Here is a 15,986-nt window from a genome sequence, read left to right on the forward strand (position 1 = left end):
TTCCCAAAATGCATCCAGGGGAGGTTTATTACAGTAGCGGGACGTGGTGCAGTTTAAAATTGAATACCTCCAGCCGAGCCCCTGATGATGATCTGTATTGATGCCAGAGGGGCCTCCTGCCCACTAACTGCCTGGTATGGCGGGCACAGTGCCAGTTAATTAAAAGCCATGCCAGGACAGTTACAGTGAGGGGGAACAAGGGGTTCTGTTTTTCCTGACCCCTCCACTCACATTGTTCCTCCTCGTACTGACACACTAGTACTCACATGTGTGTATATGAAACTAGCATGAGCGCCTCGGTATCGAATCTTAATATTCTTCTACAGTACATTATGTGTAGTATTGATTTATTTTTTAGGTAAGATGTGAGGATAAACTGCTTTTCTTTTTGTCTTATGATACGATGGTAAACTGAATATCTTCGAGTTTTCAAGTATTTGTCTTTTGAAACGAGCAATTTGATGTTCTAACTTTATTATAGAGATTTTGGTGAATATTCTGTGAATATATTTTCTTAACTGTATTTGTACTGATTTTATGTAGTGACTCAGAATCAGCTAATACAACAGCTAGCTACAACGTAAACGGAGTTAGCAGTTAGCAGTTTCCCTGGTGGTACACTGCCCCGTTTGTTCGGAGTATGAATTTGACGGGTGACATGTTGCACCTTTTGATAGCAAATGTTTTTCGTGGAAAACCATGTCTGTATTTTTCAAAGTAAAACATTTTTGGTGTGTCAGCAAAAAACTTAGGTATCATGCAGGCACTAGCACTGAAAATCTTCAATGAATACGCAGCCCTACTAGTATGTGCTTGTATTCAGGTGATAAGTCCCTAACAAAGTAACCTGCCATTACACATGATACAAGATAATCTCCTGGTCTTTTCAGTTTTCATTTAAGGATGACAGTGCAGGTTCAACTAGATTCCCTGCGAGGGTGAGTGTCTAAACCCTATCACCCTCGGGTTACCCTACCCTTTGCAAACACGGCCAGTGGAGTTTGGACAGAGAGGGAACTGCACAGTAGCAGTTTTTGGGAGCGATAAACTCTGGCCTCCTGGACCCTTCAGTGCGGTAAACCCATTATCTCTGCTTGCCTTCCCAGATTACCTGGACAGTGTTTCGTCAAAAGCAGAGTTGATCTGTCTTTACGTGTTGATTCACATCCACTTGTCTAATTCCTTACACTGTCAATGCCTGTCTCTGTGTACCTGTCTGACAGTGATTTATGTCCCCGCCGTCTTGTCAGTTTACTCGTTGCGTTGTAAAACTACACGGCGGCTCTCCGTTATGCAACTCTGAACGCCAAAATCCTGCCTTGGCTTCATTAAGTTGGAAGAGCAATTCCCCTCACTTTGGTTGAATGGAAATAAGGTTAAGTTAAGACTTATTCGGTCATGCAGTCCTACTAAGGTCACCTGTTCAGTCGAAACACTCCCTCAGAGATTCCTCACATTCCTGATCTTTTTAAAGATATGTCTTTGAGGAAGGTTTAAAAAGGGAGTCCTTTGTGTGTGAGATTGTGTGTTTGGCATACATGCCAGATGGCAGATCACATGAGCTGCTTTATTTGACTTCCTTGGTTGAATATTTTCTTACAGACACTGCTTCATTTAGAAACAAAAGTTGATTTATCTGTTTATCATTGTACTGTACTGTCAGTTTGTCATGTGGTGTAAAGCCCAGTTAAGGTAAAGGTGCTATGTGGAGCATTTGGACACTGATAAAGCATTGCCACGTCAGTTTTGATAAAGTCGTATAAAAGAGTAGCACCTTCACGGGTTCATCAGCAGGCTAGTTTTTGTGTGAAATCTAGTAGATTGTGCATAAGGCAGATTACTTTGTTGCTGAGATTTAAAAAAAAAAAAGAAGTGTTTTTCAGGCAAAGTGGAACTTAAGCTTTAGGCTTTGGAATGGCAGATAGCAGAAGAAGTAAAAGGGAAGTGAAAGGAAAAACAATGGAGGCAACAAGGCACAAGTTACATCATCCTAATTTAGATTCCAAGACTTGTTTGTAACCTGGAGAGTTTAAAGTGTGGCAAATGCAAAAGTGCCTAAAACCTGCATTCTTTCTAAAGGCCAGCAGGTGGCACCTCCACTGGTTGCAAAAAGATGTCAGAGATTTTATCATTAAGTTTATGAGAAAATGGCCCCACTTCTCACTTGATTTAGTACCTCAGCAAAAAGTTTCCTAATGAGGTTATGGTCTCAATCGCTATTTTCACGTATTCTTTAATACAGCATGATGTTCATTTGGTAAATGATTATATATTATTTAGAGTAAAATATGGGGTAAAGCAGGGTATGCTGTGATGCGTGGCTACCTTGCAATTGACAAGACGCTACCACAGCGTCAGATCCAATTAGGATATCTTCCTCCAGCTCGACTCTCACCTATGACTGAAAAAAAAAAAAAAGATGGTATTTGTACCTTGGTGAAATTCTCACGGGAGCTTTCGGAAGCATTATGGGAAATTTAGCTTCTCTTAAAACTGATGTTGCTGTTAAGAAAAACCCACAACAAATGGTGCCTTTTTTGATATTGTTTGTGTGTTTGTGTAACACAGGGTTGTTATTGTGGTTGTGGTGTTGTGATGACACAATAACAAGGTAGGGCAGGAGAACAGGTTTGAGAAAACTGACATCTATTAGAGTTTCACTTTCTACTGTCATGGCGGGAATTGATAAACCGGCTCATTTCTTTTAATATGCTGTCACCTGTTAGAGGTGTTTCCTTCTGAGAGACAAGCTCATTATTAAACCTTTGTGTAAAAAAGCACTAGTTGATTCTTGCAAGTACTTTTGTAAAGTTAAGCACCATAGTAGAGGGAGGAAAAGGTTATGTATTATTTCAATCTCTGAAAATGATCGTGCCTGCCCATGTGTTATGGGAGAATCAAGCTGACGTTGTGGGAATTTCTGTAGTTGAGGACTTGACTACCTGTATAGTAAACACTTGCACAACTTCTTGTTTATAATCACAGGGTTTTATGGGTATTTACTAGGATTTTGTTTCAATAGATGAACAGCCGCCACACCCAAATGACAGAGGAGATCATATTTGGGTCACTCAAATGGTAAGAGAAGTTTGGTAGGAGCCAGTTTGCCCTCTAGTCCCAACTGAATAATGTGCTCCAGTTTCACTTAATCAAGTTCCTTTTATTCTTTGCAGTCCTTGAACGTGTGGTGTCAGTGTTACCAAACTAAACAGGACGGCCGGGAGCCACAGTTATTATTTATGAAATCATACATTGTTTCATTGTTAAGCTGTGTAGATATGTTGCACCAACTGCACAGGCTTTTGTCACGAAAGGAAAATGTTTGCCAACATACTGTGGCAAGTCTACAGAGAGACTGATAAATATGTGCTTGGAAAGTTTTGTGAGTCATCGGTCATGACTTCTGTAGTCCAGTGAGGGAGATTTCAAGCAACTCTGTAAAGGGTAGAAATGCACTGTTCTGTAACTGAAGATAATGATGAGGTTTTACTGTACCTCATAGTGAAGGGGCACACATTGTTGGTTATTTATGTAGTTTCCCTGTTCAAGCACATACTGTTCTTTTAAAACATAGTCAAGGACTGGAGCTTTGATAAGCCTGCACTCTGCTTGAAGGACGTGCCCAGTTTGTATCAGCACAGATTGGTGTTTTTTAGTTTTAGGCACACGATCTACCATATTGTTTACTCTAAAGATGAAGAAGTAATGGCAAAAGTATCCTGCCATGTTAGCAGCTCTAAGTGGCTACCCTGTACCACATCTGTGCGTTAGAATAGAAGAATAGATTTATTTATAGATAGAATAGAATAGATTTTTATTGTCATTGTTTTAGAAACAACGAAACAGCTAGCAGCTCTTTGTTTGACAAATAAATATAAATAATTATGAAAAGTAGATCGAAATCGTAAGATATGTACAACAATCATAAAATAACTACAACAAGATAAATAACAAAAGATTCAAGTAGGTAGGTAGGTAAAAGAGTGTCGGGCCCCTGCGTCTGGAATGCGCCGCCATCTTTATTAATGAACAGTGAAATAAATGCTAATGTTAGCAGTAGGGTTTCAGCGTTGCCTGATTTTCATGGTACAGTAAAGATTTTACGGTATCACAGTATACAGCGTTACACAATTATTATCACAAGTTACAGTGACCAATTTATTATGGTATGACAAAATAGTATGGACTATAAAATGGAAACCAAACTGCTAAAACATTTTTAGCCATGCTAGCAGTGTGGCTGTAGGGATGGCAATTGTCTGCCTGTTGGTGTTTTGACCATTTTGATCAATCTCGACCGCCATTAGATGAATTACCACAAAATGTCAACATTTATGGTCCCCGGAGGATAAATCCTAATGACCTCTGCCTTCACTTTCTTTACTGGTAATTATCAAATGTTAGCTATTGTTCTATTAGCTAATGCACTAGGAGTGAACAATATGCAAAAAATCCCAAATAAACTTGAAGTTGTTGTTGCAATTTTTTTTTTTTGTCAGTTTACCGTCTATGTAATGCTCTGAGAGATATCTACTTAAGTTAGCATGCGTACCAGCTAGTAAACACCCACACTTCCCCAGTGCTCCAAAATTCCTGCCCGGACCACTAACTGCACAATATATTGAGCTAACGAGCTAACAGCAGCTACAGTTAGCAGCAGCTAGTGGTTACTGTGGTGATATGCTGTATTTGTTTTGAAGATGAATTTGCTGATACATATTGCACTTTTAAAGAAGTAGCAAATAAGACAATGATTTTTTGTTTCTCTTTGACTGTTCCCAAATGTACACCCTCTTATTCTAATAATAACAACCTGGAACTCTTTCCTTGCACTGTTATTTATTGTCTGTAATCACACACAATGGGAGCCTGTAACGAAGGTGTGCCGAAGCAGGAACTGCCAGGCCTGAAGAGTTTACATTCTCCTGCGTATTGCTTAATGGCACCGGATACTTTGCCTATGGCTAAAATAATCAAGAGAGACCTCCACGCTATGAAACTGTCTCTGAGTTTGAGAAGTGAAAATTCTTCACTTTTGACGTTTAAACTGTGCATGAACAGGTGAGGGCTGTGGGGGTTCAGGATGTAAATCAATGTAATGACATTAACTATGGTGCAAAAAGAGGCCACCTGCATTCTAGTAGCAGTAGCATGGATTTGTGTGCATGTAAGGTATACTTCCACAGGTATTTGATACATGCAGGTTTACTGGCATAGAGATTGTGTTGTCTGACAGTGAAATAATGTGTAAGCCAGCGTGCCAGGTCATGCAGGTGTGTCTGTTAGCTGGATCGGTGTCCTTGTCACAGCAAGCTTCTTCCTTCCGCTCTTCCAGCTTTGATGGAGAGATGTTTATACTTAATGCATTGGAAGCCAAGAGCATGAAAACAGTCATTGGAACTCACAAGCTTTGACCACCGCGTATCAACACATGGGCCGAGTGTATCGAGACTGTTGCTCTTGGGAACAGTGAGCCTCGATCAGCCCTTTCCCACTGTCATCACGGTGTGTTCGGTCGGGTTTGGGCTGATTAGAGAGGCTTAAGCACCTGGCAGACAGCAGCACCCACAGAGCTAGAGATAATGTCTCTGCATGGCTGTCTGCCTGGCGGTGCAAAACAAGAGAGAGGGGCAAGTTGGGGCAGGGACGGAAGGTGTGTGTGTGTGGGGGGGTAGCTACATCGGTTTGATTCCCATGAAGTGCTCCTACGTAGAGTCACATCAGGTTGTCTGTGGTTGTGGGTGGTGCAGGTGTCTTAAACTGTAAATTAAAGTCAATTTTAACTGTATTGATGTGAAACTGAGGAAACTCATCTTTCCCCCAACTCGTCTTTCCCGAGTTCCCAGCGTTATTGAGAGGAACTTCACAGGAAATATTCAGGTGTCAATCCCTGTCAAACAACAGTATTTGTGCTCTAGGTCAACCTTTCTTTTAGGTTTGGAAAGAAGCATTTTGAGCACAATGCCAGTGTTTTTGTTCTTGTTTTGTTTTGTTTTCTTTAGCCACCTGGAGGGAGGTTTATAATCTTAAGTTAAGATAAAGGAACACAAGTGGGTTTTTTACAAGATGACATCTGTATTTGTACACCCAATACAGTTAAATCTTTCACATCGATAACGTGACGATTCAGCACTTCCCAGACAGAATTTTGGTCCTAGCTAGAGTAGAGTCAGCTTGAAAAAAGCATACAGAACTTCTTGTGAATAATAATGATGATTATAATTGAAAGGAAATGTAATCAAAGAGCTTCTTGTATCAGTCAAATCTAACATTCCTCATTACCTCTGTCATTTTACAATACAATGTTGATCATAGATAAATGCTTAGTGTGAAATATAAAGTCAATGTCTGTGCTCTTATTTTGAAGCCTGGCTAGAAGTTGATTGCTTTAAAATAACAAATAAAAAAAGGTCATCAAAAGAAAAAACATTTCTGAAACCTCCCGAGGAATATCTTCTTTCTGAAGCTAAAACAGTGCTCCTTATCTAAAATTGGGTACAAAGTATTGCCATGGTTGCGTATCACAACAGTCTTGCTGTTGCTGTCTGTGTCACTGCTTGAAATTTGTTTACAGTAGAAGATGACGCAACATATCTCCTGAAGCCTTCTGTCTCTGTTTACTGCCACAGAATCCATATTTTTCCAAAACAAACTTTCTAACAGATGTTTGGCTCAGTGAAAACCTTCTACTTTTAATCCACCATTATTTACATGTCATAAAATCTAATCATCGTCCTGCCCTTGAGCTGATTTTAAAAAAATATGTAAAAATTAAACACATTGTTTTTCCTCCTGGTCACACAGTATCACATCCATTAGACTTAGCGCGTTTACCCAAATCCGTGATGTAAACATCGGTTTGGGGGCTTCATACGTAATCACCACCAGCCCGTTAATGCTGCCAGCTTCGGCAAGTGACAGATGGTGCTTTTAATATGTCAGTGATTAATATGGACACAATTACAATGAGATCACAGGAGCAGTAATAATATGCGCCCCTCATTAACGTGGAGTCGGGCTCCACCCATCCACACATCACTCCAGGCCGCTCCAGTCGAGTGTGTGATGTCATGGTGACCAGATAACTGTTGTCCTGGGCTGACTTTACCCTACACATGCATATCAGCTATCTGTTTACATCTATACGTTGAAGTTTGATGAGTGGATTCTGTTGAAGTAATTATTTATTCATACTTGTTGCTATGTGCTGGTAACACAAGTGATTCATTTAGTCTTCTGCAAACTACTTTTGTCTTGAGTCATTTGGTAGGATCACGACCATGGGAATGTTTTCCATTTGTTCAGATGGCACACATTCCATGTCATGTCTGCTCAGCACACCAGGAAGTGAACAAGCCCCTCGTTCGCAAATGAATTTTTTAGGTGTCATAAATAGAAAAGAAAGCAACAAACAGACTAAACACCAGAAATCTGCCTCAAAAACAAGTTTAATAAGAGTGTTTGCTGCCTCTCCAGATGAGTAGTATAAGCTCTTATGTCATCCCCCGTGCTCTTGTTGCGTAGTAACAGATTCAATGTATTTCTCCTGGAAACAATAGGGAACACTTTTCACATGTGTGACCATGTGCTGTAGAACTGCAAACATGTTTTTAATCTTGTTTCAGGAATACATTATTTTAATTCACTTACTCCCCCTTGTGGCAAAACAACAAAGTTATACATCTCAAAATGAAGTCTGAGGAGAACAAAGTTGCTGTGTTTAAAATAAGCGTGTCCTTTGTGTGGTGTTATTGATTAACAGTAGAGCAAGTAAGAGGGAGCCACCCGTGACGCCCTGGTACCTCAAATCCCTGACAACAGCTTTCCCTTCCCTTAAGTGTTTACATGCATGATCTCCGTTTGATCTGTTCCCCCGACTGACCAATCCGGGGCGAGCGTGCCTGCAGATGGGGGGCAACAGTGGGATGCTGCGCTGGTTTGTGTTGAGCAGCATGTGGGGGAGATACAGTAGAGAATTAGGCTGCTGAGGATTAGTGTCTGAGCTCTGACTGTCTATTGGCTGTAGTGGCATTTTCTGCTCCGCATGGACCTGAACTGACACAACAACAACTCCATCAAAAACAAGCAAGATTATCATCCTGTCTCGGTCTTTCCAGGATGTTTTTGTCAGCTGACGGACTGCACCTCTAAATCTGTTTTTTCTCTTTAACACAACTTTGGTGTAGTTTTAGGGTAGTTTTGGATTACTTTTCATTTATGAGACACCATGGTGTTGCTTCTGACCAACAGCTCTAGTGCTAATTTCCCCTGCTTTCCACCAGTCTTCAAGAGGAAAGGTGAGTGAAAGCTGCCCTTGCCAACCTCTTGAATTGTGAGACAATAGATGTGATTGGTTTATGACTTAAACCGGTCGCTCCTTGTTGACATTGCTCTTTAAATGAGAAAAGTAGAGGCTGGATCAACTGGCTCACCGTAGACCGGCAGTAAAGCAATGAAAAGTGTTGTTATTCACTGGAACTATAGACTATAAAAAAACATTGTCAGTGCTCAATGTTTACTTTCCTGATTTGCTGTGATTTAAAGTCTTGACTTTAACAGCTGATATTCGCTCTAAGATGCAATACAAAAATAGATTTTTTTATAGAAATAGAATTCTTTCTTGGTATTTTCTGTCACCGGTAATTCTGTTACAGAAGAGACAGTGGTAATGATTAGTACCGATCACAGAGCACATGACTGTCAAGGCTAATTACAGCATGGTCTTTTAGAGACAGTGGAGTACAGTAGGAGGCTAAATGCGGAGCAGCTGTCGTCATTACATAAAAGTGTCTTAGCCGGTTGTTAGCCCATTGATCCAAGACTGTCTCCTGGAAGCATCACAGAGTTGAATCACATGTCAGTTAGTCAGCAAATGTAAAGCGACTGTAACAGCAGTTTTTGTCTTTTATCCTGGTTTCATCAAGATTTCTTAATTTTGACATGCAGTCTTTTTAAAACTCAGCACTAACAATTCAGAGTTTTGGCACTCTATAACTAAAATCACAACATTCAAACCAACAATTTGACTTGATTTTCTGTGACAACAACTCATCAGAATAGGTTTATACAGGTACACATGTGAGTTTCTGTCCATAACTGCATAAACAAGCTGTTCTCAGAGGAAAATAAGGTCCCCAGAACACTGTTTGAAGTTATAAAGGTGGCAGGGTCTGTCAAATAAAGATAAATTGAAACCAAATTAAATTGTGTTGTCCTTTTTAAGTTAAGTTTGTCTATTCAGTCATAGAAATGTATTTGTTTAAGCATAAAAAATCAGTCAATGAAGATTTTTCTCATCTGATTTAAAATTACTTCCCCAAAACAACATAGCAAGCTGTTTTTTTGGGTGGTGTCCATGGTTCATGATTGGGTATTGCAGGTATTTTATAATGAACTGATGTACATGCAACAAGATCTGACAGCAATTTAATCAGTGCTCTTCTCACTGTCTAATTAAATGATAATTAAGCTAGAGCACATGCTGCTGACGGTGGATTTTTGATATGTTAATCCCGTGCTAAGTCATTGTCAGAGTCACTGGAGTTTAATCCTGCCTGAGTCGAATTTAGCCTTTTAACTCACACTCTCAAGTATTAACCCTCAAACACATTAACCATTCCTGTGCTTAAATGCCCCTGGCAGACACCTGAACGCTCTCATCCCGTCCATATGGCCCACTTATCTACTGTTACAGTAACACAGAGAGCTTTGAGTTCATCCAGGCTGATCCCCCTCCTTCTCCCACTCCCCTCTACTTCCAGCTGCCCCAAGGCGAGACGACGATGACAAGACCCTGGCACCCCCGTTGTTCCAGGAGAACGTGTTCATTGAGGGCAGCAGGCCCAAGTACCTGGAGAACCTTCACACTGAGGCCCTGGAGGGGTTAAAAATGATGCAGCAGGAAGGTACAAAACACATTATGATACAGTGTTACGTCTGTGCACTAAATTAGAGGTGTCTCATGCCAACATGTTGATAACTGTACGTATACTCAAGAGGGTGTGCACCAGAGGATATAAACACTCTTAAGAATGTTAAATGCTATCATAATCTGCAGTTAAATGATACTTTCGTTGCAGAAACCAATAATGGAGTGGAGTACCGGGATAATGAGAGTACAATTGTAAGTGACACATCACGCCCAGAATTGCATTTTATTTTCTTACGCTTACTGCAAATGCAAAGTTCTTGTACAAGCGATTTTTCGTGAAATTGATTTTGTATCTCCTTTTGCCAGTCATCAATGACGATCCACACAGACGGGGAAGGTGGAGGGTTTATGACTGACAGCACCATTGCTGACTCAACTTCAGTCGTCTCTGTGCAATCATCCGTGTCCTCAAGATCTTCCCGCTCTGGACTCACCAGACAAGGTAACCACAACTGTAAATACTATTTGTAAGTAATCTTGGTCATTATACAATGTACTATATGGTGACGCACACACACACAATGACAGATTAAACATTGAAGGGGAGACACTGCACTGAACAGGGTAGATAACTGTCGTGTTTCCCCTTAATGATGAGATTTACAGATTGGATTCAGTTTAAATGGCTCAAAGGATCGTGTTTTTCACTTTTTTCTCGTCCCTCTCTCTGCCCAGGATCAACATTCAGGCCCTTGAACTCTGGGAAAAAGTCCAAGACAAGGAGAAAACATAGGAAAACTGTTGCAGGGATCCCACAGCATGTTCAGAGAGAACTGGGTATGTTGCTCATTATTTTAATGTATTACTTTCATAAAACAACCATCCATTATTACCTTTTGAATTGAAAGAGTACATTCAGAGTGATTGTGGTCAGGGTTCGTACGGGTGCTTGAAATCCTTGAAAGTACTTGAATTTCAATGTTGTGTTTTCAAGGTCTGAAAAGTGCTTGGATTTTAGTTTAAGTGCTTATAAGTGCTTGACATTATAACTGTGTCTTGGCAACATTGGGATCAGACTGGATAGTTTGCTTATTACAAGGAGAAATAAAACCTGTGTGTGTGTATGTGTGTGTGTATCGTCACACATGCAGCCTGGTAGCAATAGAGAAGGATGGCTGAGGAGAAGGTGAATTTGATGCAATTTGGACTGATGACACGTTCAATATTAATAAACTTTGATGAATAAGCAAACAGCTTATAAAAGTTTATGTCAAAAAAGAAAATTACAGGGTGATCTCAGGTCTCTCTTTGTCTCGCTGCAAGTGTACTTGAAGAACGCCAAGTGGCTTCCCCCTTTTTGGATAAACTTTGTGTTCTCCTTTAATTTCTAAAGTTTTTGCTATTATGAAACATCATTGTAGAAGTTTACAGCATAATACAATGTACATAATTGTGATAAAGAGTGAAAATAAATAATCATGAGTATATATATTCCTGTAGATATGTATTTTACCCCAGCGATAAGGTGCTGGAAAATTCTGTAAATGACCCTTAAAAGTGCTTGAAAAGTGCTTGAATTTGACCTTGAAAAATGTGTACAAACCCTGTGTGGTGTTACATATGGCTATGTTACACTCTTCTGTTCAGGAAATAAATGCATTGATTGTTTTCTTTGCATGTCCATTTGCAAACTTGTGCTAACTGGTCTTCCTGTCTCCCATCAGGCCTTGACAGAGGGGGTTGGACAGTGGCTCAGAGGTTAGATGAGGAGCAGCTTTATAATGGTGAATCTGACGAAAGCCCAACGACTGATGGGCAACAGCATGCAGCAAAGTCACAACAAGGAGCCAGTTCCAACCTTCAAGACATGGATGTCATCCATCCCCTCAACAAAGAACAACGTGAGCAGCTCGGTGCCACTCATGCTGGTCATAGAGATGACCTTGCCCTGCTGCACTGCTTGGGCCCTGACTTGTCGGGCGAGCAGAGGCCTCGGTCCCTGGCCGTTCCCTGGTTGACCACTGCCAACAGCCTCCAGCAGGAACCGCCCAGCCCTGTCATAACAATGTCACCCCAGGCTGCATACATGTCAAAAATCATCCCTAATGCTGTGTTGCCACCCTCCATCGACGTGGTGGAGATCAGCCGTGGACGAAGTCGCAACAGCGTCCGCACTGTCAGCAAGAGCAGCTTGTTGCTGTCCAGCCCATCCTCCTCCCGTGCTTCCTCTCGAGCCTCTCATACCAGAGAAAATTCCTCCAGGGCCTCCTCAAGAGCCTCCACCATCACCTCCGCCTCTCGCTACAAGCCTCCCAATATGTCCGACAGCTCTTGCTGGAGCAACTCTGAGTCCTCAGAGACCTTGGTATCTGATTCCTCAACCATCTCCAGCAGCGGCACCCCCAGACAGAAGAGGTCCCAGGATGGAGATGGCTCAGCTAAAGAGGACAGTGTCAGTGTTCGCTCCTCCAAGGCTTCAAATTGCACCTCCAATGGCAATCTCATGAATAAGGGAGGCGAGTTGAAGAAAGATGGGCAGTTTGCGCGTAGCCTCTCTGTCATAAAATCTAAGAAGGCTCCACCTCCTCCAAACCGATCCTATTCCCTCCACAATAAGATGAAGCGAAGGTCACGTGATCTGGCGGAGGTTAGGGTCACTTCAGGGGAATCTACTCTCCATACAATCTCAGCCTCAGGTGATGAAAATGAAAAAAACAAATCTGGATCTTCTCCTATGCCCTCAAAACAAATAGACAGCCCTGGATACAATGCTGACACCAGTTCTCTGGAAGACTCTACAGCCTCTGTGTCATTCAGTCCAATCAGATCTCAGCTGCAGGCACAAAAGGCAGAGGAAGCTTCAAAGGTTGAGGGAACTGTTTCCAAAGACGCTTCACAAGAGAAGCAGGAACCACTGCAGGAGAATAAGATGAGCAAAACCGTCTCCCCATCCAGTGGCTACTCCAGCCAAGAAGTTGCATCAACACGACTTTCTAAACCTCCTCACAGCTCATCTCCAAGGCACAAGAGAGGCCTCTTAGCGAAGCTTCAAAGGTTTTTCCCTGGGTCCACTCCTCCTGCTTCACCTCAACCCCCTCCCGCACAGCCTGAGGCTCCTGAAAACAGCAAGTCTACAGTGGATCTCAAACCTGACACCCAAGTTGACAGACTCAATACTGCAAGTGTCAGCCCTTCTGTAAGGGCCTTGAGAGAACTTTTCAACATACCTCCGCCACCGAAAATTCATGCACCTCCACCACCTCCTCCAGAGGTATGGTCTCAGAGCAAGCATAGCATTGAGTTGCTACTGGGACCCCCGGCACCTGGTAAGACTTATGCCATCGTAAAGAAGAATCCAAAGGATAGGAGACAGCAGAGAAACTCTCCTTGTGCATCTCCAGATGGCACTGCAAAGAGCTTAATTGTAGAAAGCAAACACAAGAACCAGACTATAACAGCAGAGTCCATTAATGGATCACTACATCTGCTGGAGTTAAAGAAAGTTCAAGAAAGTGGTATTTTGAATGCAGAGATTCACAAAGAGAAAAATGACAGACTGGCTGAGCAGCATGTTGATGTGACGGGAAATAGAAAAGTGATAGAAAAAGATGGGAATGTAAGAGTAAGTGACATATTAAGTGGGATGTTGGTGAAAGCCACAGAGAGACGTGAAGGAAGGTTGGCAACAGTGAGGGAAGAAGAAGCCAAAAAGATGTCCACGCAAACTAAAGAGGTGGACACAGTACCTGCCATTTCATTAGCACACATTCCACCACCTCCATCTTCCCTGGTTCACAATCCTCTCCAACCCAAGTTGGCTGTTGTATCGCCTGAGTCATCCTGGCCCCCACCACCCCCACCAATGGGCCTTGATGGACATGATGAGATTGATTTCCCACTTCCACCTCCACCTATGTTTGGTGAGGAGGGGTTAGGTATACCTGTTGAGGTGCTACCAGAGAGATCCACTCCTGGTGGTCACTCTACGTCCGTTTTATCAGTGGTGAAAACAGAATCCATTAAAGTGACCATGGAGGCTGAACCACAGAAGCCCAGTACATCCCCAGGGGTTGTACAACAACCCCTGAATATCCCACCTCCCCCACCTTATTCAGCTCCCCCTCCACCACTTGAAGCAGTCTTATCCAATAACATTACAAGAGTCTCTCCTCCACCACCTCTTCCACCACCTAAGGAATTTGCTCTGCCACCACCTATAGAAGTTCCTCAACGGCCACCGAAAGAAGTCTCTCCACCACCGCCACCACCACCACCACCACCACCACCCAAAGAAGTCTCTCTTCCACCACCCACAGAAGTCTCCCTTACACAACCTAAAGTCTCTCCACCACTACCTAAAGAAGTCTCTCCAACACCACCTAAAGAAGTCTCTCCGACACCACCTAAAGAAGCCTCTCCACCACCACCTAAAGAAGTCTCTCCACCACCACCTAAAGAAGTCTCTCCACAGCCACCTAAAGAAGTCCCTCCACCCCAAACTAAAGAGGTTTCTCCACAACCACCTAAAGATGTCCCTCCACCCCCAACTAAAGAGGTTTCTCCCCCACCACCACCTATAGAGTTTTCCCTCCCACCACCACCCAAAGAAATCCCTCCTTCGCCACCTAAAGAGGTTTCCCCCCCATCCCCACCAGAAGAGGACTCTCCACTACCACCTATACAGTTTTGCCTCCATCCACCACCTAAAGAAATCCCTCCTTCACCACCTAAAGAGGTTTCTCCCCCACCGCCACCTAAAGAAATCTCTCCTCCACCAACTATAAAGGTGCCCAGTGATCCCTCTCCTCTTCAGATTCCAGAAGTCCCCCCTCCACTTGTTAAAGACTTCTCCTCCACCCTGGTTACTGTGGTATCCCCTTCACCAGTTGAAGAGGTCTTGACTCTGTCAACTGAAGAGGTTTCTTCTCCATCTTCTCAAGAGCATGCCCATCACTCTTCTGAGGAGGAAACACCTGTTAGCATGCTTGCTCCACCACAAAGTATTCCATCTCCACCACCTCTGCAATCACAACCCCAGTCATCAGAACAGGACATTGCTCTTCCAGAGGAGAATGTTCCATCTCACAGTATTCTCACTCCCCCTAGTAGTATTCCACCACCGCCTCCCGGACAACCGGAAATTACACCCCTGACCACTGATGGTCCATCAACTCAGGAGGCCTCCCATTCAACACCACCTGAAGTCTCAAACCCTCCGCCCACAGAAAACCCTCTTACAACTGAAACATCTAAAGAACCTGTTCCTTCTCCACCTGTAAACACTCCACCTTTACCTGTGGAGGGTCTTGCCAGCATATCAGAGCAACCGCCTAGTCCTGCAAACACAGAAAACCAAACCCCAGAACAGACCTCTGCCCCTGTTGCACAGGAGGAACCAACTCCTGTTGTCACTCCGTTGCCTGTTAACAGCAGCCCTGAGCCTCCTAAAGCTCAGGAGCAACCACAGGCTGAGGTCACGATGAGGAATGAGCAGCCCAGCAATCAGGTCCCAACCTCATCGGCCAGTAGTGAGGCTCCTCAGAAGCCCATCAGAAGGTCTTTAATCATCACCTCTTCCCCACCCACCTCCCCACCTGCCATAGTTATTTCACAACCAGCTTTTCCAAAGTCCCAGTCTCTTGTAGTTCCACCTGTGTCTGCATCCACAGTCCTCTCTCCTACGAAAAAGTCCGCTCCGGCCATGACTGCCTCTCGTTCCATGAACCTACAGGAGGCCATCCGCCTGAGGACAGCCGCCAGATCACAAGCCAGCCCTGGATCTCGCCTAAGCTTGCACTCACCCACATCTCCAATAGACCCCCATAAGTCCCCCACCAGCACAGCAAGCTTTATCTTCTCCAAGAGCAACAAGAGGATGGTGACTGAGGCAAAGCCAGCTCCGGAGGCCAAGGCAACCATACAGAAGAACCTGGAGGTTTCCTCTCTTACAAAGGAAGTGGGCGAAGCAGAGAAAGGAGTCAAGGTGCCACCACCTGTTGCAAAAAAACCCAAAACGAAAGGAAAAGAGATTGAGACTGGCGAAGTGACGGAGCAAACTGCAGGACAGGACGCACTGCAAGAGAGTATCATGGGTAAAAGAGTTTATATTATATTG

At 43.1% G+C, this 15,986-nt stretch overlaps 1 protein-coding gene across 3 annotated transcripts in view; it reads left to right on the forward strand.

The window, feature by feature from the left end:
• LOC115566136 (proteoglycan 4-like) overlaps positions 1-15,986 on the forward strand; it is a 31,944-nt gene that overhangs the window by 14,472 nt on the left and 1,486 nt on the right. For 2 of the 3 annotated variants that reach the window (XM_030391857.1, XM_030391858.1), the window contains exons 3-7: positions 9,762-9,905; positions 10,080-10,123; positions 10,238-10,373; positions 10,607-10,708; positions 11,596-15,963. In XM_030391857.1, the coding sequence (XP_030247717.1) occupies positions 9,762-9,905; positions 10,080-10,123; positions 10,238-10,373; positions 10,607-10,708; positions 11,596-15,963 (4,794 nt within the window). Of the gene's footprint in view, positions 1-7,974; positions 8,298-9,761; positions 9,906-10,079; positions 10,124-10,237; positions 10,374-10,606; positions 10,709-11,595; positions 15,964-15,986 lie in introns of those variants that run through there. The other variant, XM_030391859.1, reaches the window with a different exon arrangement.

Source organism: Sparus aurata, chromosome 16, assembly GCF_900880675.1.
Source record: "Sparus aurata chromosome 16, fSpaAur1.1, whole genome shotgun sequence".
In the NCBI taxonomy this organism is placed as follows: Eukaryota; Metazoa; Chordata; class Actinopteri; order Spariformes; family Sparidae; genus Sparus; species Sparus aurata.